At 38.4% G+C, this 21312-nt stretch overlaps 1 protein-coding gene across 4 annotated transcripts in view; it reads right to left on the minus strand.

Moving 5' to 3' along the window:
* The window catches only part of PTPRG (protein tyrosine phosphatase receptor type G), a 703723-nt gene that overhangs the window by 209767 nt on the left and 472644 nt on the right, over window positions 1–21312 (minus strand). For all 4 annotated transcript variants that reach the window (XM_038565974.1, XM_038565976.1, XM_038565973.1 and 1 more), the window contains one exon: window positions 3318–3413. In XM_038565974.1, coding sequence (XP_038421902.1) covers window positions 3318–3413 — 96 coding nt within the window. The remainder of the gene's footprint in view (window positions 1–3317; window positions 3414–21312) is intronic.

Genomic DNA, 21312 nt, shown 5'->3' on the forward strand with positions numbered 1-21312 from the left:
TGAAGAAGCACCAAGTCAACACATAGCCTCTTTACAAATATAAGGGTTTTCTCCACTCACCTCTTTCTAGCTATTATCACATACAACTCTGACAGTGAAGTCCTAGTAGGTAGGAGCTGATTGCCTTCATTATATTGAATGTAGCAACTAGTGCCCTTTCTGGCACTGAATCAGTGTTCAATAGATGACAAATACTTCTTCAATACCAAAGCGCAAGATACCAGGTTTGAATTTGAAAATATATATCAAGATTTATCTGACTACTTGGGAGAAGAAAAACCAAATTCCAAATTTAACATTCTTGTAGGGAGACACAAACTACAAAGATCTCAAAGTATGGAATATAACTAGACTGCCAAATTAAAGTAACAGTAATGCTGCCTTCGTCTCCATTGCTTGACATAGTGTGAACCAAGGTATATAAATGCATACATGCACTTTGAAGGAAAAAAAAAAGCAGCTCAACACAGCTTGGTATCTAAAAAACATTTCTTTTTTTTATGTTATCTACCTTGTTTGTTGTGTAGCAAGCCAAAATTTTTAGAAGAACTTATCAGATGAAATATATCTTTGTGGGTGAACTAGCAGTCATGTCCTAAAATACATTAAAAATTCAAAACCTACATTTCACACTGAGGTGTTCTGTTGGTTTGTACACCAATAGGCTTTGCTTGCCTAGGACTCTTATACTTCACAGGAGTTTAAACAGCTGGCAAAACAGAAAGGGTTTGGGTGGTGCACACTGTGAACTGGTTCTTCCAGTACTCACAGAAACATTGTTAAAATTTGTCTTTCTGCAAGAAAGGTAACCTATAAAGTAGGACCAGGTTGGGCTGCACATGGGTGGGCATGACAGAGAAGAAAGAGGAGGTAGATTTGATGGTGGGTAGACTTGATAGAAGTAGAGGTGTAGCTACAAGGAAAGCAGCTTGCCAAGAGGACAATAATAGAAAACAGGAGACTAGCCATGGAAGTGGGTATTGTTTTAAGAATTGCTCAAGTGGGGGTGCCTGAGTGGCTCTGTCAGTTAAGTGTCTGACTTTGGCTCAAGTCATGATCCCAGAGTCCTGGGATTGAGCCTTGCACCAGACTCCCTGCTCAATGGAGAGTCTGCTTGTCCCTCTCTCTCTCTGTCCTTCGTGCTTGCTTGCTTGCTCTCTTTCTCAGATCAATCAATCAATCTTTGAGGGGGGTAAAGAATGGCTCAAGTCACCTCAGTATTGCATAAGGCAAACCAATCATGGTTTAAGTGCACAAATACAGAGAGAACCCAAGAAAACTGCCCACAGGGCAGTGCCCAAAATAGATTTCTGTTCATGCAAAGAAAACACCTATATCATAGGTCTCCATCCAATAGAAAAAGAATTGCATGGATATGGACACATACTTTATTTGGCCTTGAACAAATGTCAACTGTGCATCAGAACCCAGGTTAGGGGCTTCATTTAACAACTAATTACAATCTTGATGGTGTATAAGTTGCTATTCCCATTTCACAGATAAGTATACTGAGGTTGGATAGTTTAAATAACTCCCTCACCATTATACAGCTGTTAAGTAGAAGAGAGAGGACTCAAAAGTAAATAGCTTTGACTTTATTGAATGAGCTCTTTAAACACTATGCTCAACTGTGATTTATGAAAGTATTCAGGGAAAACAGATGTGTGAAAGAACAATGGAGATATCATATACAACCAAATACATATACAGACAATTTCCAAAACATTGGACCACAAGCCATGGTATGTTTTATAAAAACCATATAAAAAAAGTATGTTTTATAGCATAACCAAGTACATACCCAGTATGCCTCTCTAAAGAAAGCAACTAAAAAAAGGCCAACCAAAAAGAATGTTCTACAAAAATATTTATCTATGTGTAATACACTCTGATGCTTTCTGATTTTTTCTATTTCATTATTTTAAAAATGCTGGCAAGATTTATTGAAATTATTTCCTGGCTCACTTGTAATTCAGAAAACAAAAACTTTGAAAACCAGTGTCATAACCAATCCTAATGACACTACTCTTACTGCTTTTCTGAAGTTTGGGTAGAATATTAGGTTTTTCAATTATTCATATATAGTCTTCTATTTGAACTTTTATCCAAGAAAATAAAGGAGGAGAGGGTAATTAAGAGGGAGAGAAGGCAGTGGATAGAATTGTCCATCATATGTCACACGCTAAAACTACTCCAAACAAGAATGGCTCCATCTCAAAGAACCTTGCCCCAAAAGTCAGGGATCAAAGACCCACGGTGGAAAAGGTTCTAATGTCTGATATATTCCTTTGAGTTGTCAGAAAGACATCATTGTCCAACAGTGACTCACTGATGAAAGAAACACTGGATATAGTCTTCAGGCAAATTTTAAGACTGAAAGACAAGTCATATACCTACTACTTAGGTTACATTTGGCCCAAAAAAGCACCAGGTCTCATCTCAGCTACTTTTTCAAGATACTTGATGGTTGACACTACTTTTATTTTATGTGACTAATTGAAAAGCCTGTACAGGGACACCTGGGGTGGCTCAGTGGTTGAGTGTCTGCCTTCAGTTCAGGGCATGATTCCAAAATCCTGGGATCGAGTCCCACACTGGGCTTCCTGCATGGAGCCTGTTTCTTCCTCTATGTTTCTGCTTTGCTCTCTGTGTCTCTCATGAATAAACAAATAAAATCTTTAAAAATAAATAAATAAAAAGAAAGCCTGGACAGTCATATCTATGGAAGGATACAAGGTTTGGATTTTAGCTATAGAACCAACAGAAAAACCAGAAGAAACCCTCAATACAAATACAATAAAAAAAAGAAAGAAAGCATCTGAGTTCATAAATGTACTAACATGGAAATGGTCTTAGTGAAGACTTTAGTTACCATGGGAATTTCTGGGAGGGAAAGAAAAGGGGTCTCTTCAGAGAAGTGATAATGCTATTTATTAATCTACTTGTAAGTAATGTCAAATCTTAAAGTTGCTCCAAAGAAAATCACCTTTTTTTTTTTAAATCAGCCTTTTAATATGCTGAAGGAACCTGTTCAAAACGCTTCAGCAGTGAAGTAACTTAGATGATAAATGTGTTCTTCAATCTGTGCACCAGTCAAGTAGCAATAAAATCAGAATAATTCATGCAAAAATTTTCATTATGTTTCTAAACATACTTATTTACATTTTAAATCACACATTAGACAATATGAAATATCTTTCATTTAGACAGGTGTGAACTAGAAAACAGATGCATTCATTAAACATAGAACAATTCGGTGAACTAAAAAAAAAATAGAGAACTCTCTGGTTGAAGTACTTGAGCCACTGTTAACTTACTTGAAAAAATATGGCCATGGCTCCGATTATTCTGTTTTCAGAAATTGCAGTTTGAAAGCTGTCAAAGTCATCTGGATTATAAAAGAAAATCTGCATCTGTAAAAGAACAATGAAAATATGTATTAGGAAAAATTTCAAGCCTAAACAAAAGTAGACAGAATGGTACAAGGTACCCAGATTTCTCACTTCCTAACATTTGGCCAAAAGTATTCATCTATTCTTATTTTCCTTTTCTAAAGTATTTGAGAGCAAACCCCAGACATCGTATCATTTTACCCCTACAAACCACACGATCACACATACCAGAGTGGTTTTATGCTACCCAAAATAAATAACGCCAACACCTTTTGATTGCCTGATATTCATGTCATGGTGAAAGTTCCCTATTACGAAGCAAAATTTTAATAGGGTAAAACATCTTGAAGTAAGAAAAAACTAAGCCTGTGAGACTCAGTGAATTTAGAAACATGGAGCCTGCTTCTCCCTCTGCCTATGTCTCTGCCTCTCTCTCTCTGTGGCTCTCATGAATAAATAAATAAAAATCTTAAAAAAAAAAAAAGCAGAATACAGACAAATCACTTAAAATCATGATATGATCCTAATGCTTGAATACTCATTGATTTTCAGTACAATGCAGAGAACAAAAACAGACCATGGAATATTCTCAAAATACTGCATATATAATAAAAATAACAGATTTGGGTCCTGATTCCAGCTTCTTCATTTAATTGCCCATGAGACCTCAGACAACAAGCTTACTTCAAAGTATCAGCTCCTCATGTATAGAATCAAGTATTTGCCTTTGGTAGGGTGGGTGTGGAGATCAAATGAGTCAGCGTAGTGTATAGTATGTAGTAGCATCAGGCCTACACCTCATCTGTGCCCAGGGAATCACATCATCATCATATTTTAAGGTTAATACTTGCCAGGTGTCTTAAAATTTCTAGTAAGAATGTGATTCCACTGAGTCTCTGGAATGATCCTACTTCTTATAGAAAATCAGATCTCCTCTATCATTCATTAGCTCTTTTCCATGACTTCTATTTCCCTACTTTCCAAATGATGTGATGTTGTTCTCCAAAACAAACTGAACAACCACACCCCAAATGGAGTTTGGAGATGGAACACTGAATGATAAATTCCCAGAGGGGAAAATTAAGTCAGAAAAAGTAGTTGAAGTATAGGTCAAAAGTAAATAGAGCGATGTTGACTGAAGACATTAAGAATAAGATGACATTTCTTTTCCGAAGGGTAAAATCAGGTAGCCCAATCAGGATACTTTCTAGGAAAAGTCAGGCACCCAAGTGGATGAAGGAAAGACGGGTAGATTCCTTTGGAGGACTTTCTTCCTTGCAGCGAATTATTTTTCTTACTGTGAATTCTCACCGATTCTGGCAGCCTCTTACAAATGTGTTGCCTTTAGGTTTGGACAGCTTTAGACATCATGCATTTACATTGAGAAAAATCCATTCAATGAGGTGCAGATTAAAATAGTTTAATACTTAAGTGAATTGCTTTGAGTACAATGCTACTAACTCAACAAAGAAACTCCACACAAGTATATTCAGAAAATACACTTAAGTTTCCCTTGAAAACTCAGGCCCTCAAATTAAGTAAGTTCACAGAAGTTTTTCTTATTCTACAGCCCATGAGCAGGCATGGCATTGTTTAATGCATCACCTGAATAGTGTGTGATACAAAATATTTTAAGACCTCTTCCAAGGGCATTTTCATTTACGACTGGGTGAGGAAATTCATTTTCAGAATATGTCTTTGAGTCATGGCTCCACCCAGCAAGATAATAAAATGTCTCATAAAGAGAACAGTAGCAGAAGTCTGAAATATCAATTTTCCTTACTTTTTCTCTTAAGTTGTAATGTACTGAATTAGGTTAACTTTTTTGAAGCTATCTTAAATAGGAGAGTAACAGGTGGATGGGGTTTTGCTGAGTGAACTGGACTTTAAATTGTTTTGTTGCTATTGTTGATGAGACAAATTGGGGCAGAAGCTGGAAAACTATTTCCCAAAACCATCTTTGGCAGATGTTGTGTGGCTACTAAATATCTTCAGTAGCCCACTGGCTTTTTGTAACTGCTCTCAAAAGCCATACCCAGAGCCTTCTCCCTAGCATCACCAAACATTTTCTTCCTAATAAAGTGAATCTAAATCATGCTTACTTAGTGTATCAGTCCTCCTCCTGAAGAATCATGGTACACATTTACTGAAGGAAAAGATCTGGAAAATCTGGCAATAGAGAGATCTATGAAATTTTCCACCAGCCTTTACCAGTGTCCCTAACTACTTACATTTCATTCCATTTGCATCCTCTCTCTCTCTTTCTCTCTCTCTCTCTCCCTCCCTCCACCTCCCGAACACATAGATACAAAATTTCTTTTTACGAATCACTGGGTAGTAAGTGGGAGAAAATATGCCCCTTTACCACTAAATACTTAAGTGCGTAATTTCTAAGAATAAGGACAGTCTTTTCTATAACCACCATATAATTATTCAAATTACCAAATTTCACATTGATACAATACTATTATCTCATTCACAATCCATTTCCAATTTTGGCAAATGCCCAAATAATGTACATTATAGATCATTATTCTGGTTCTTATTCCAGGAATCCAATTTCGGATCAAACTCTGCACTTAGTTGTCACATCTCTTTATACTGACCCCTCTTGCCCCCACTTTTATTTGGGACAGTTACTCAGTCTTTCCCTGAACAGCGTGAAGTGTATAGGTCACTTGTTAGGTGGAATCTGGGTCCGTTGCGTGGTTTCTCATGATTTGATTTGGATGATGCATTTAGGGCAGATTTCCACACTAGTGACATTGTCTTCACCGTGCATCTTCTCAGGAAGTGTATCCGGTGGATTTCTCCCACTACAAGGGGGGTTTTAACTGGATTGTATGGTTAAGTTGATGTCTGCCTGGCTTTTCCACTATAAAGTCACTAATTTTCCTTTTATAATTAAAAAGTATTTTTGTAGGGAGCTATTTAAGATTACATAAAAATACATTGTTGGTCACCTAACTTTTATGCACTAGTTTTAGTACTCATTGATGATTTTCTAACTGCACTACTCCTTCTATATGCATGAATGGGATATCAGTGTAAGGAATGGCCTTCCCTTCTGCATAGTTTATTTATTTATTCATTCATTTATTTATATACACACAAACTCACTTATTTGGTTTTATTGAATGGGTTATAATCCATTACCATTATTTATTTTAATGTACAAACTGTCTCAATAGGAGACCTTTGCACAGCAGGAAACCCTTAAAATGGATTCCTCTGTCATATTGCTATGTCACCATCATTTTATATATTTTTTAGCATCTCCTTATTAGCTGACACAGATGTTCCAGACTCATCTGGTAGTTTCCCTGCTCCAGCCCTAAAACTCCATTTGGGTGTGTTCTGGTTCCTTTCAATAAGGAATGGTATTTAAAGGCATTATATTCTTAAGTCAGTATTTTCCAAATATGTCTGAGATTAGAACACTTGGTTCTTCAAGAAAACTATATAGATTAAGGTTCTGTGACTCTATTCCAACCAGGACCTTCCTTGCAAGGGAAAGAGAGCTGGATCAACTTCGTACAAATGGATGTCGCTCTACCATGCAGAGTGCCAGGAGACATGTAAGTTTCCTCAACCACAGAAACAAACTGTATTAAGATCAGTTAAAAAGCCACTGGTAGACTATGTACCAGCACACATTCAAGGGACCAGTTCTAAAAAATCCTGCAAATTCATAAACAAGCCTCACAGACCTGGATGGATCATTTGATTCTACCTTGAGGAATGGCTGGACTGGAAAAGCATCCAGACATTTTTCTAGGTAGATCACAGTGATAGAAAACAGAATAAACATGGTATCATCTGACATTTGTAAACTGGAATTTAACAAAGAGAAAAAGCCCTACCAGTGACCAGGAGACATGCCAAAATATAGATATGGAAAGTGTCTGAGTGAATAGCAATACCTCCAGGAAATGGGAGGGGGATGAAATGGATCCTGTGAGCAAAAGGTTGGCCAGGGTCAATGCTCTATTGTTGAAGGAAGGGTACTAGCACAATGCATAGAGAATCATAATAAAATACCTACTTAGCATCTCCTTTTTCCTACCTTGAGATGCAACCCCCCCATTTTTAAAATGACTCAAGCTGCACTTTGATATAAAAACTATCTTTATGCCTGGCTTCCAACTTGAATCACTAGCTATGTTGAGCTGAATGAACACAAAGTAACAAATGTGAAAACTAGAGCCTTCTGTATTTTTATTAATGTTATTATTTCCCAAACATTTAGGGAGTGCTTCCTGTATGCCAGGTACTTTACTAGCATTCATGAATACTCACTGAGGTAGGTACCACCATGATCCTCATTTTATAGCCAAAGAAACCCAGGATTTCCAAACTTTACAAAGCTGTTAAATAAAGGTGGAGAGGGATTGGTATAGGAACCTAATTATTCCAATCCTAGAGTTCAGGTCCTAATTACCGTGCTTCTTTACAATGGACAAGTATATTTGCTTACTACCCATTACATATAAGGTGCTATGACAAACGAAGACAGTTTGTGATTAGAAAGATTGAAATATCAGTAATGAGAGAAGGTTAACTTTTTTTTTTTTTGAATGCCCAAGTTAGAGTCATAGGTAAATGTATCACAAAAAAACAAAAACAAAAACAAAACAAAACAAAACATAAGGAAACAAAGGCTCTTGGACAAGTGAGGCATGCAGCAAATGAAAACTAAAATAATGTGGGTGATGGGTTAGCAGGGACATTTCCTTTAAGGTGGACTTTCTATCATTTAATGTTATAGTTGTATGCATAAGTCAGCTCTCACATCTCCATGATAATTGAGGCAAGATGCATGACCTGAACACGAATGGAAAAATCCAACAGTGACTTCTTTAATGATTTAGAAAGCTCAACATTTTAATTTCAAACAACTTGTATTTCTATAACATGCACCCAACCTACCTACATACCCAAGGGGGAAAAAAAAAAAGATTAGTTAGGTAAGGAAAAGGCATGCAAATAGGTCAGATGAAAGGCAATCTACTGAAAGATTCCCAAGATATTTCTGGACATTGTTGGCCATCTTCAATGGAGTAGAAGAATACACACAAGAACAGTGACAGGAGAACAGATACAGATGAAATGTACATGGGACGAAATGAAGACAGAAACAAGAAAGACAGCAGTGAAATTAAAAACCACACAGGAGGGATCCCTGGGTGGCGCAGCGGTTTGGCGCCTGCCTTTGGCCCAGAGTGCGATCCTGGAGACCCGGGATCGAATCCCACATCGGGCTCCCGGTGCATGGAGCCTGCTTCTCCCTCTGCCTGTGTCTCTGCCTCTCTCTCTCTCACTGTGTGCCTATCATAAATAAATAAAAAAAAAAAAAAACCACACAGGAAAAACACACACACACACACACACACACACACAGGAGGTAGCCAATAACAGAACCAAAAAGGTGAAATGCATTCTTTTGATCATGCTTGGCACCAACCTGGAGTAAGCCAGCTAAGAACATGGTGGTGGATTAGAAACACTTGCCCACATATAAAAATATGCAGTAAAGGCAAAGCAGAATTCCAAACACAGTAAATGATCTGCTGGTTCTACTTGTTGGATTCCTGGGATAGGATGATATCAGAATCAAAATGTTTGCATAATAACTTCTTAATTTAACTTGATCTGTAGATTGTGCTGCACCTTAACTGCTACTATGTCAGATCATACACCCTAAACACTGCACCTTCTACTTCTTTATTTCTGCCATTGCCATCAGACAGGAAGATCAATGAAGGCAGGAAGTATATCTGCCCAGCCAAAGCTTTAAGAGTGCTGTTCATTGTAAATAGGAGTAATTTATTTCGGGCATGAATAACATGAGTGGGGGCTGTGAGTGGCTGGAAGCAAGGACAGACAAATGATAAAACCAAAAACAATATAATGAGTTCTTTCTATATATAGGAATAAATAGCTGAGTAGCAAGAAGGGATTAGAATACTAAGGGAATGAATGGATTTAAACCACTGGAGAGGGGATGCCTGGGTGGCTCAGTGGTTTAGCTCCTGCCTTTCCCCAGGGCGTGATCCTAGAGACCAGGGATTGAGTCCCACATTGGGCTCCCTACATGGAGCCTGCTTCTCCCTCTGCCTGTGTCTCTCTGCCTCTCTCTCTGCGTCTCTCATGAATAAATAAATAAAATCTTTAAAATAAGTAAAATAAACCAATGGAGAAAATGCTCAGGAAAGTGCAAATATATGCCAAAATCACTTGGAAATGCTAAGTGGCCCCAGGTATGGTGCTTATAAACACAGATTATATTACTTTCTCCTTAATCTATAAGAAATTCAAACCATTTTCTACCCAAGTAAAGTAGCCTGCAATTCTGATACTCTAACAAAAGAAAATCTAGTATTTTAAATTATGGAAAGCATGATATATATATAGTATATAGAACTAGATAACACAAACACTCTGAATGCAGAACTATTATATAGGCATTTCATTTTATATCACTAAATGGTTTTTACCCCCAGATACTTTAAAAAAATCATTATTATACTTTTTACCCCCATGACAGTTAATTTTATGTGTCAATTTGTCTAGGTTGTGGTGCCCAGCGGTTCGGTTAAGCATTGTAGGTATTTTTTAGATGTGTTTAATATTTAAATCTGTAGACTCTGGGACGCTTGGGTGGCTCAGTGGTTGAGCGTCTGCCTTTGGCTCAGGTCATGATCCCAGGGTCCTGGAATCGAGTCCCACATCAGGCTCCTCCCGGGGAGCCTGCTTCTCCCCTGCCTGTGTCTCTGCCTCTCTCTCTGTGTATCTCATGAATAAGTAAATAAAATCTTTGAAATTAAATAAATAAATCTGTAGACTCTGGGAAAGGCAGATTATACTCCATAATGTGGTAGGCTTCATCCAATAAGGTGAAAGTGTGAAGTGTCCCTAAGAGGAAGGAATTGACTTTCCAGATTCTAAAACAGAAATTTTGCCTGAGGTTCCAGCCTTTGGACTTAGGACTACCACATCAATTCTTGAGGGAATTTCCAGCCTGTTCTGTAAGTTTTGGACTTGCCAGCCCCCATTGAATGAGACATACATTCCCAAAGGTTAGGACTGATTTTAAGCAACTATATAAATACATGTACATGTGACCGTGTATCACATTCTAAAACCATTCTGCAAGCCAGTTACTTTTCAAGCTTCCTTGAACTTTGAGCTCACTCATCTTCATTCAGTTCTTTTTTTTTTTTTTTTCTTCATTCAGTTCTAACAGGCTTTTCCTCTGGAGAATGTAGACCCTATTAAAACGCAGTTCACACCTTTGTGGCTTGCAGCAAAATGGCCATGAAATTGACAGACAATATGACGGAATGACAAAAATGGACATCCAAGAGCTTGGGCCGTAAAGTCAAACCTGGTTCGTATACAGAAGACATTTGAGAGCTCCAAAGCTTCCTGTCGCCTTCTGTCTGACTAGGGTTATGACTTAGCACATCACATCCACTAAACACATGCTTTGGTAAAGTAAGAACAAAAATAAATAAATAAATAAATAAATAAATAAATAAATAAAGTAAGTAAGAACAAATTAAGCATCTTCCACTTTTTAATATTGCGTATCTTTATTACTTGATGACCAGAAGGTAGATATGAATTAAGGTGAAGATGAATGGTTTCCACAGGCCAGCCAACATCCCAATGAGTCACACCACAAGGCACAAAAAAAAAAAAAAAAAAAAGTGTGTAGGCTTCACCTAACCTTCACTGGAAGACTATTTTTAGAAAAACCGTGCTCCAAAGAATAGCATGTATTCAGCACCTTTGCAGGCAAGGTAGCATTTAAATAAACATTCTGAAACATTTGCTTTATACAATATCATTAATCACGGAGTACGCTAATCCTTAATTATTTCCTTTTTTTTTTTTCTTTCTTACATTCCCTGTAACATGGAATTATCTTCAACTACTTTACTTTAGCAGGAATCCAAATTTCTGGAGCAGAAGAATCCAAAGTGCATACTAGAGCTGTAGCTCATATACAATGAGGTGATGGGATGTTTTCTGGGATCCCTTTAAAAAGTCTCTGTATAACACACAGTCTATTTATCAGTTGATTTTTGGAATTTCTGGTTTGATGATGTACCCGATTAGTTAATAAACATTTAATCTTTGCATTTTTCCCTTGATAAGGAACTATTCAAGCTCTTGCTTATAGCATTAAATTGAGTTTTTCAGGGATTTACTATGCCTGATGCACGAGTTATTTCCTACAGTTCAGCGTAAGTTCAGACACAAATGAAGTAGGTTCAACATCTACCTGTGTGTTGGCCAGCTACCCTTTTCATGTCCTCAGGAAAGGGAGTGGTAAGCTACAGCTCTTCTATTTAATTAGCTGTGTCACCCAGTTGAAATTAGTCACCCTCTCTGAGTCTTAACATCCCCATGAGTAAATTGAGGATAAGAAATACACCATTGATTACAGTGAGGAGTAAACAAAATAAGTCAAGGAAAGCACCTCCCACAATGTCTGCCATATCGTAGGCCGCCAATTGATTCACATGTCTCTAACAATTAGTTAACAGGAAAAAAAAAATTGAAATAAGTTAGTGAAAGGACAAACTGCAGTCACCCCGAACTGCGAACTGGAAACCAAACGCTAATCATTAATGGAATCAAATCATGACATAGTCACACCATGGAATATGCACAACAATTAAAGTAATAATATAGATGAATTTCACAAACAATGCTGAGCCAAAAAAAAAGAAAAAAGAAGAACAATTAGGAAAAAAAAAAGAAAGGTTAACTATGTGATTCTATTGAAATGAAGTACAAAAACCAGGAAAACTCATGCAGTTAGAAGCCAATACAGTGGTTACCAAGGGAGCAGTAAGTGGAAAAGGCATTTTGGGGGTGCTAATAAGTGTTCTTTCTTAATCTCAGGCCTGGTTACAAGAGTAAGAAAATAAATTCACCTGTATTCTTATTTGTTAATTTGTTATGATATTTCAATACTAAATAAAATTCATGAAATACTCTGCTTTTGAAACTGGGATTAGGGGATCCCTGGGTGGCGCAGCGGTTTAGCGCCTGCCTTTGGCCCAGGGTGTGATCCTGGAGACCCGGGATCGAATCCCACGTCGGGCTCCTGGTGCATGGAGCCTGCTTCTCCCTCTGCCTGTGTCTCTGCCTCTCTCTCTCTCTCTCTCTCTCTGTGTGTGACTATCATAAATAAATAAATAAATAAATAAATAAATAAATAAATAAATAATAAAATAAAAAATGTTGATTAAGTTGTAATAAAATTAAAAAAAAAAAAAAGAAAAGAAACTGGGATTAACAAAAGTATGATGCCACCAGTAAGAGCAGGGAAGAGTTTGCATCCCTCTGTGGGACCCATTCTATTCCATGGAGGCTACTTCAAATCTGAGGGAAAGGCTAAAGATAACATCTGTTTGACAGAGCAAGTTAAAGGGACAGTACTTGAGTGTGTAGAATCAAGCCAGCCTTGAACTACATAACAATTGCCTAGACCAAGCATCATCTCTTTCCTGGCCATTCCCTCAAGTCAGACATGGCCAAGGAAGCATGCCCATAAAACATTCTACAGGGTCATTTAAATGATCCAATTCTTAAAATACGTTACATGAATTAATTCCTTTCATCCTCAGTATTACTTTTTGAGATAGGTACTATTCTCTTTCTTTCAATTTTATTTATTTATTCATAAGAGAGTCAGAAACAGAGGGAGAAGTAGGCTCCCCACAAGGAGCCACCCAATGCAGGACTCGATCCAGGACCCCAGGATCACAACCTCAGCCCAAGGCAGACACTCAACCACTGAGCCACCCAGGTACCTGAGATAGGTACTATTCTTATCCCCATTTTATACAAAAGAAAATTAAACCTGTGATTCTAGGTCTTGTCTGAGTAATAAAAAAGCTAGAATTCAAACTCAGGCATTTGATTGTAGAACCCACACATTTAAAATCTTCTCTATAGGGGCGCCTGGGTGGCTCAGTAGGTTAAGTGGCTGCCTTTGGCTCAGGTCATGATCCCAGGGTCCTGGGATGGAGCCTGCATTAGGCTTCCTGCTCAGGGGGATGTCTGCTTCTCCTTTTCCCTATGCCGGCCACTCACCCTGCTTGTGCTCTATCTAATAAATAAATAAAATCTTTTTTTTTAATTTTTATTTATTTATGATAGTCACACAGAGAGAGAGAGAGAGGCAGAGACATAGGCAGAGGGAGAAGCAGGCTCCATGCACCAGGAGCCCGATGTGGGATTCGATCCCGGGTCTCCAGGATCGCGCCCTGGGCCAAAGGCAGGCGCTAAACCGCTGCGCCACCCAGGGTTCCCAATAAATAAAATCTTAAAAAATATAAAACAAAATCCTCTCCATAAAACATACTGATCAGAATTCCCACTAGCAATGAGAAGCACCTATTAGTTATCTTGAGGTTCCTCACACAAAGTTTCCAGAGTAGCGGTTCTCAACCACAGGTGATTTTGGACTCCAGGGAACACTGGCCAGGTCTAGAGTCATGCTTGGTTTCAGTACTGGAAGGGTTGCTACAGGCATTAAAGGGCACAGGCCAGAGATGCTACTCAACATCCTACAATGTATGGGACAGCCCTCCAAGGCAAAGAATTATCCTGTGCAAAATGTCGATAGTGCTGAGGTGTAGACATCTTGTCTATACTCACTGTCACATGAAACCTGGCGAATGGATATGGTTAAGCATTTTGTTTTTCTTTCCCTCTTCCCACTACTGATCTCTAAAGGGTGGGGGACAAGTCCATTGCAATAGGGCCCAAAGAGTGGAAGAGCAGTTTTACCCCTATGCATAAACCAGTAAGTTGAAATCACTTTCACCTATTCCTGGAGTTACTGTAATAACTTTCTTTTCTATTAAAACAATCTTTCTTTGCCTGCGTAACTACATTACACATGAGGTTGGTTTTGAAATGCAGTGGAGCTTAACACCTTGGACACAGTGAGGGGGAGGGGATCCCTAGGTACATCTGGAACTCATTTGTATTTCAAAAACACAAAAATAACCACCGCAGTGTTTGTGCTCTTTGTAATATGAAACTTTTTAGAAATTGCTTTGTACTTGGTAGTAACAGCCACATGATTCACCATGAAATGAAGTCTGGAAAATCATTTTGGATAAATGGACCTATAAATTCAATAGAATTTCCATGACAACATAGACTGCAGCACTCAACCACAAATAAAAGGTTATAAATCATTCAAAACCAACTAGGAATCAGCAATACAGCTCTCGTTTTGAAATACAAGAAACCTGAAATATAGTTTATTTGTTACTTACTCACCCAAAAGTTCCCATTATAGTTCTCTCCTCACTTCTGATACTGCATTTTCTACCCCATAATAGGTGTTGGAAAAATGATGATGCCAAGAATTTGCAATTAAGCTAAATAAAATTAACAGAGGTATAGCGATAGTGGTATTCCTCCCCTTCTCATAGCCAGAACCCTGCAAGAAAGCTTGTGCACAAAGAAAAGTTATGCAGTTTTATACAGAAAACTGCAATTTGCCTTACATAGGCTAATGCTGCCGGAGCAGAGTATCCATAAGAAAAGGTTCATGCAAAGCATTTCTGAGAACACACGTGAAAGACAACCTGAATGCTTCCCAAATGCTTGTGAATTCTATAAATCAAAATCGAATCCTCTAGTGTCTTTGGGACAATCCCCACATTGAAGGATTTTTTAGATTAGCTGGGTCAACCCAACTAGTTATAGAACAGCTCTCTGCTCCTCAGGTCACCTATTAAACTCTGGTAGAGATTCCTTTCTATCGCTTATTGGCCTTTTGGCTAAGATCAAGTGGAGACTTCCTTTCTGATGGACTTTTGGATACAATATGCTAGGACATCACCCAGTGGGAGGCACTGACCCCAGAACCAAGCACATAATAGGCACTCATGCAATGATTGTGGAATAAATGAATAGACATTATTTCTGACACTGGAGGAAATGCATTGCTACTCCATTCACAGCCTCTCTGATTATTGAGATTCTCCTTAATAGCCAAAACCTTTCGAAGATGGCTGGTAAAGGAGGGAAAACAAATTTATTAAGCTATGGCTTTGGCTTATAGAAGGGCTGCCTGAAATACTGCCTGAAGATAGGTATGTGTGCACTGGACAGTGTCTTTCATTTTCCATTAGATGAACTCTTATGGTTCCATCTACTACCATGTGCTGATAACTCTTCAAGACACATTTTCAGCCTTGATCTCACATGGTCTGTGGCGTTTTGTCAAAATCTACAAGAGCTCTGCAAGCCAGAAAGGTTAAGAATCAGGGCTACTAAAAAGAAAAGTGAACATGCCTTCCATAAACACAAAATCTTTTCCCTAAGACAGATACCTAGAAGCAGTTCAAACTATCCTCTGAAAATTGTACACACCTTTTATATTCTAGTAAACATGTACAAGAATACCAATCTTCCTACACCATTGCTAACAGCGGATTTATGGATCTTCTCATTTTTATATATTTTATACATTGTTATTTTGAACTTTCCCAATAGCCAATAAGAATAAGGACCTTTACTGAGTATTTTTCTAATGATTTTCCTTTTTATAATTTAGGAAGGCTCTTTCATAAGAAAATGATGATTTTGTCAAAGTGTTTCAAATACAAAGACAAACATATTTGCTCCACCATTGTTGGTATTGGGGGGGAGAGGGGAGAATGGACATGTATAATAAATAGGAGAAGTGGTAAAATGACTTATGGAGGGGAGAACAGAAGGTGACCAATAGGCAATGACATTAAAAGTTCCCAAAGATATATTGCTAACGGAGAAAGTCAAGATGCAAACTAAATACTCATTTGACATTTTAAAAATGTCATAAATCAAAATACTTTATGTATCTGTACAGATATACAAAATTAAGAAAGGGGGAAGGCTCTGTAAAATAGCACAAACTCACAGATAACAGTAGTTTTCTCTAGGAAGGGGGCTTGGACTGGTTTGGGGCCATGAAGGTTTGTTTCACAGCAACTGTTTAAAATACTTGGTGTCTCTAACTAATAGCACATCTGGTGGGATGGGGGTGGAGATCTTCTTTAAAATGAAAGGGGGGGGGGAGAAGAAAAATCTAAAAGGAAAGGAACAAAAAAAATTAAAAAATAATAAAAAATAAATAAAAGGAAAAGAACAAAACCAAACTCTCCACCACTGCTTCAAAGGGAGAAGATGAAGCTAATGGATCCGTTTGGGGATCTCAGAAAACCAGCCTTATCAGTAAAGTGCTCCCAAGGAATGAATCCATCAGCCCCTTAGTGACAGACAGCACAACATCACACAGGCTATGATCCTGTTTTATCCCTGATACCGCTTTGTCACAATTCACTCCTCACTTATTTCTGCCTGTGATGAAACATACAACTGTCCAAGCTAACACTCCAAAAGAGAGAGGGGAGGAAAAAAATTTGAGCTTCTGTTTCTGATCGACACAGACTGTTCAATCTAGTCACTCTTGTTAAAAATCTATTTACGTGGACAAATAGTTTTCTACGTTGTTAGCCATAAAATCATACTGTACACCTAGTAGACACAAAGTACCAATTCTCTCAGACCACATCTTTGATCAGAAAGACATCAGCAAATTAGAGAGCAAAACAAGGTTGCCCAAAGCCAGGCAGAGCAACAGCTTTGCTGATGTACTTACTGGGTACAACCTAGAAGGGATGATTTGGGGAGTGGCTTTTTTTTTTTTTTTTTTTTAATGATTTTTTGGGAGAGGTTGATGGCCTCTGTGGTGAAGACACAGCTCTTCCACCAACATCACTATGACTATAGACAAAAATATTCTTGGCTGAGTGATCCTCCTTTTGATGAATTCCCCGAAGTACAATTTTGGATGAGTTTGGAAAGAATACTATTCTTATCACTTGTATATTAGTATCTAGATTCTACCTTTAACATTTTAATACACTTCCTTTATCAAGGAACAGTCCATTCCTCTATCTATCCATCTAATCAGGTCCTGAATTTCCAAGGGAAAAAACCCATTGTCATTCTCCAATAGTCAGCCATTGTGAAACCAAATGTCAAGATTAAAAGAAAGCCAAGCAATATATACCAAGCTTTGGGTCCAAGCTAGAGGATGCCTTGCTAGTTTGGAAGGGGGTTAATAATGCTACTAATGAGAACATCTTGAGATTCTGATAGCTACATCTCAGCAGGGAACCGTTAATAATTAGGAATAAAAACAGTTTAAGGGAGGGGATATAAACAAGAAAATATCAAAGACATGGTTTCATTAAGCCAAGAATCTACAGGAGAAAGTGTCAGCCAATAATCATGTTATTGATTGGCTCCAGTCATGCCCCTGATTAGCTAACACTAGAACACATCTAGACAGACTATACATTAAATATAATTATGCTCAAACGCTTGTTTGTTTTACTTGTCGTGAATCTGTAACATGTAATGAAACAATGAACACACTCAGAAGTCTACCCAGGAAACCTGGTTCATTATCTCCAGAGCCATCCTCACAAAAACCCTAGCCCCAAATCCTAATGATTCTAAATATTCCACATCAAGAGCAGCTTAAGTGGCTGCCTTGTGTGGGATTTAGAGCAGTATCACAGATGTTAGAAGGGAGATTCATGGAGTTCAAGAAGCATTATTTATGATATCAAAATACTGGAGAATGACTAAATAAATCAGGGTACATCCATTCTGTGAAATACTATGCAGCTACTAAAAGGAATGATGTGTATTCTGTATCTGATATGCAAGGATGCCCATGATATATTATGGAGTTAAACAGGCAAGTGATGGTACATGGATTGTCTCATTTTTTTTTTTTCAAGTAAAGAGAAAAAAAATATCAAAACACACAAGGTGCGGAAAAAAAAAAAAATCCTGGGACAATCTATGAGAAATTTAATCGTGGTTACCTCTGAGAACTGAAAATGTAGGTAAGTGTAATACAATGGCTTCCATTTTAACTTCATGTGTTCAGTATTATCTAAAGATTTGTCAGTGAAAATGTCTTTAGTAGACATTTGAAATAATAAACAAAGACAACAACTACAAAAAAGACTGAAGCGGAAACCAAACAGCAAGCACATGGATGACAAGATTTACCAATCTTGTCAAGATGGCAAACTTTAGGAAGTAAAGTTTTACCAAAGATTTGACAAGATTTACCAAACTTTAGGAAGTACTGACATACATACAGAATAGTGAACATTGTAAGTGCGCTCATAGGTCATCTTCACAAAGTTTCAGAGTGAGCACATCCACATAAACCTCTTGGCCCTACAAAGCTCCAACCAAGAGTCACCATCTCTTGACTTCCAACAGCACAGATTCATTTCCCTGAATTTTCTTCTAAGGGCATTCTATGCATGAGATTCTATGATGCTTTAAAGTTAATCCTCTCAGTTCAGGCAAAGTCCATATTTTTACAAGGCTGACAGCTGTAAAATCAGTGAGTGCTTGTTTTATGGATGATGGAAGTTTGGGGGAATGGTATCAGAGTCTTCAGAGGCAACTTGCAGAAGATCCACTTTGAAGATGATTGCCAATAGGTGGATGGAATGAGGTTTGAGGAAGAAGAATTGGAGAAACTCCCACTCTAAAAATCATAAACTATACTTTTTTAAGCTCCACCTATGAAATAGCCACTATACTGTCTGCTATACAAAGGTAAGGGAATTTTACTTTTTTTTTAAGCATTGTGAGAGAGGTGCTACTCCTGTTACACCACTTAAAGGCTGGGAATGGGAGATTGAGAAAAGTGAAGGAACTGCTTCAAGAACACCCAGTAAACGGTTGGGAATCCAGACTTGTTCTTTCTGAACAGATCAGATACCTGGGGATGCGGTCTACTCCACTGGGCCAGTCAGAAGCCTGAGAGGATGATCCACTTTTGTCCATCCGGAGTGGAGCCTCCATCTCTGTTTGGTGTGATGATCACTCATGGCCAAAGGGCAAGACCCATCCAGCAGACACCATAATGCAGTTCAGAGCAGGAGAGAGCCCTTGCCTTGAGACCAGAACTCAACTCCAGAGGTTTCTATCTCTGGAACTGTTTTTTTTTTTTTTTTCTTTAGGGACTCTGGACCTAGTTTGTGTCAATGATAGCTTTGGCTGTAATTCAAACTCTCTCCAATCTGCCAAATGCTGTTAGTGACTGAATTCAACCTGGTTGCTGCCTTCTACTAGGGCCACACTCACCATCAGGGCTTCTACTGCAGTCCAGCACAGAGGCATTGGCCACAGACTCAGCACAAAAACTCCCCAGAGCCATAAATGCAGGAGAAGAACAAGGGACCACCAGAATCTATAGGAGATATGACTTGGATACAAAATGTAGGAGATGGGCAGGCATTGAAACTGAACACCCAAAGGTCACTATGCTGTCAAGCTCCCTTCCAACCACAAGGCAAATTATACTCACCCCCAAAGTTACTAAGTAGAGGTCAGGAATGGAGTCATTCTACACAAGGCACAGAAAGATACATAGCATATGTGAAGCACTATGGCCAAGTAAACACAATTTTCCATGCTGCTTTTTGAACTGCATAGAGAATGGCTGGATCAATGAAGATTTGCATGCTAGGAGAAACACATCTGCACATGCAATTGTTGGCTTTGCAAAGGGGTCACGGGTAGGGGTTATATTTTTATTCCGAGTATTGTATTCCATTTTAATATAGCCCTACGTCCCGGTCGAAAGGTTGGAGTATTAGCTTTATTATTTTTTCAAACGCCTACACCTCAAGTATTTTTAACATGCTGGCTCAATAAGTCCTTCCCACAGATCCCCCCACGTGATTGTCTATTTGCATTGCATGGAAATACCCTGTTTTTCGTTCCCAGTCTGGGAGCAGAGGGTGGTGTGGAACATACAGCTTTCTGAGTTTTCCATGTCTTGAAAAGCACATGAGGATCCCTTGGGAGTTCTCAGGCATTACCTTTTTGGAATGTTAACTGCATAGCAGATGTTTTTGTTTGTTTGTTTGTTTTTTATTTTCATCAACACAGTGGCTCTCAGAGCCTCGAACCTGTCCAAGTACCACTTGGGCAGAGACATCTTTGTTACTTGGTATTCCTTGCAAGGGAGCTCTGAGTTCGTTTTCCAGTTTTGCAAGCTGTTACCAGGGTACACAACCACGTTAATAGTTGGGGCCAAGAGAAAATGCACTGACTGATGTGGAGGCATGATAACACCCTGGGGTGTAACACCCAACACATCTTGGGAAATGGTGTCCTGTGGGTGTTCCAGCAAAGTGACCCACAAAGAAGCATTTCTCTAAAAAAAGAGCAATACTCCATCTTTTTGACCAGTGGAAAACAGTGTGGACTGGAGGCTAAAGGACGTGGGTGAGCTTTAAGTCAGAATTTCATGAAACTTTGCTCCACTGTCTGGCTGAGAATGACCATGGCTTCTCACCATACAGACGAGGGTAAAAGACCTCACAAATATCCTGCAGGTGTAACCAGGGCAAACCACTCCCTTTCTCTAAGACAGAAGGCGCATTAAAACCCTGATATCAATTTCAAATATATCCCAAAATAGCAAGTAAAAACACCAACTTCTGGTCTGCCATTAGAGTCATTTGCTTTTTTCTGGCAACATGGATAACCCCTTAATGTTCAAATAAAAGTCCCTTCCTTTTATCTCAAATTTATTCCAAACCCACTACCTTGCTTTGAAAAAAAAAAAAAAAAAAAAAAGAACCATATTGTTCAGAAAGCACACAATGTACATTTAGGGTCTTTAACTCTCTATTGTCCTTCTTCTGCTCATAGACACCATGGAGCTTCAAGAAAGTTCAGCAAGGACAGCTTGTCTTCCTCCCTCTCTCAACTGGCAACCATCTAAATAAACATGAAGCTCAGGCAAACCAAAGCAAGTGCCAGGCCACATGTTATTCCTAATGGA

This window comes from Canis lupus, chromosome 20, assembly GCF_011100685.1.
Source record: "Canis lupus familiaris isolate Mischka breed German Shepherd chromosome 20, alternate assembly UU_Cfam_GSD_1.0, whole genome shotgun sequence".
In the NCBI taxonomy this organism is placed as follows: domain Eukaryota; kingdom Metazoa; phylum Chordata; class Mammalia; order Carnivora; family Canidae; genus Canis; species Canis lupus.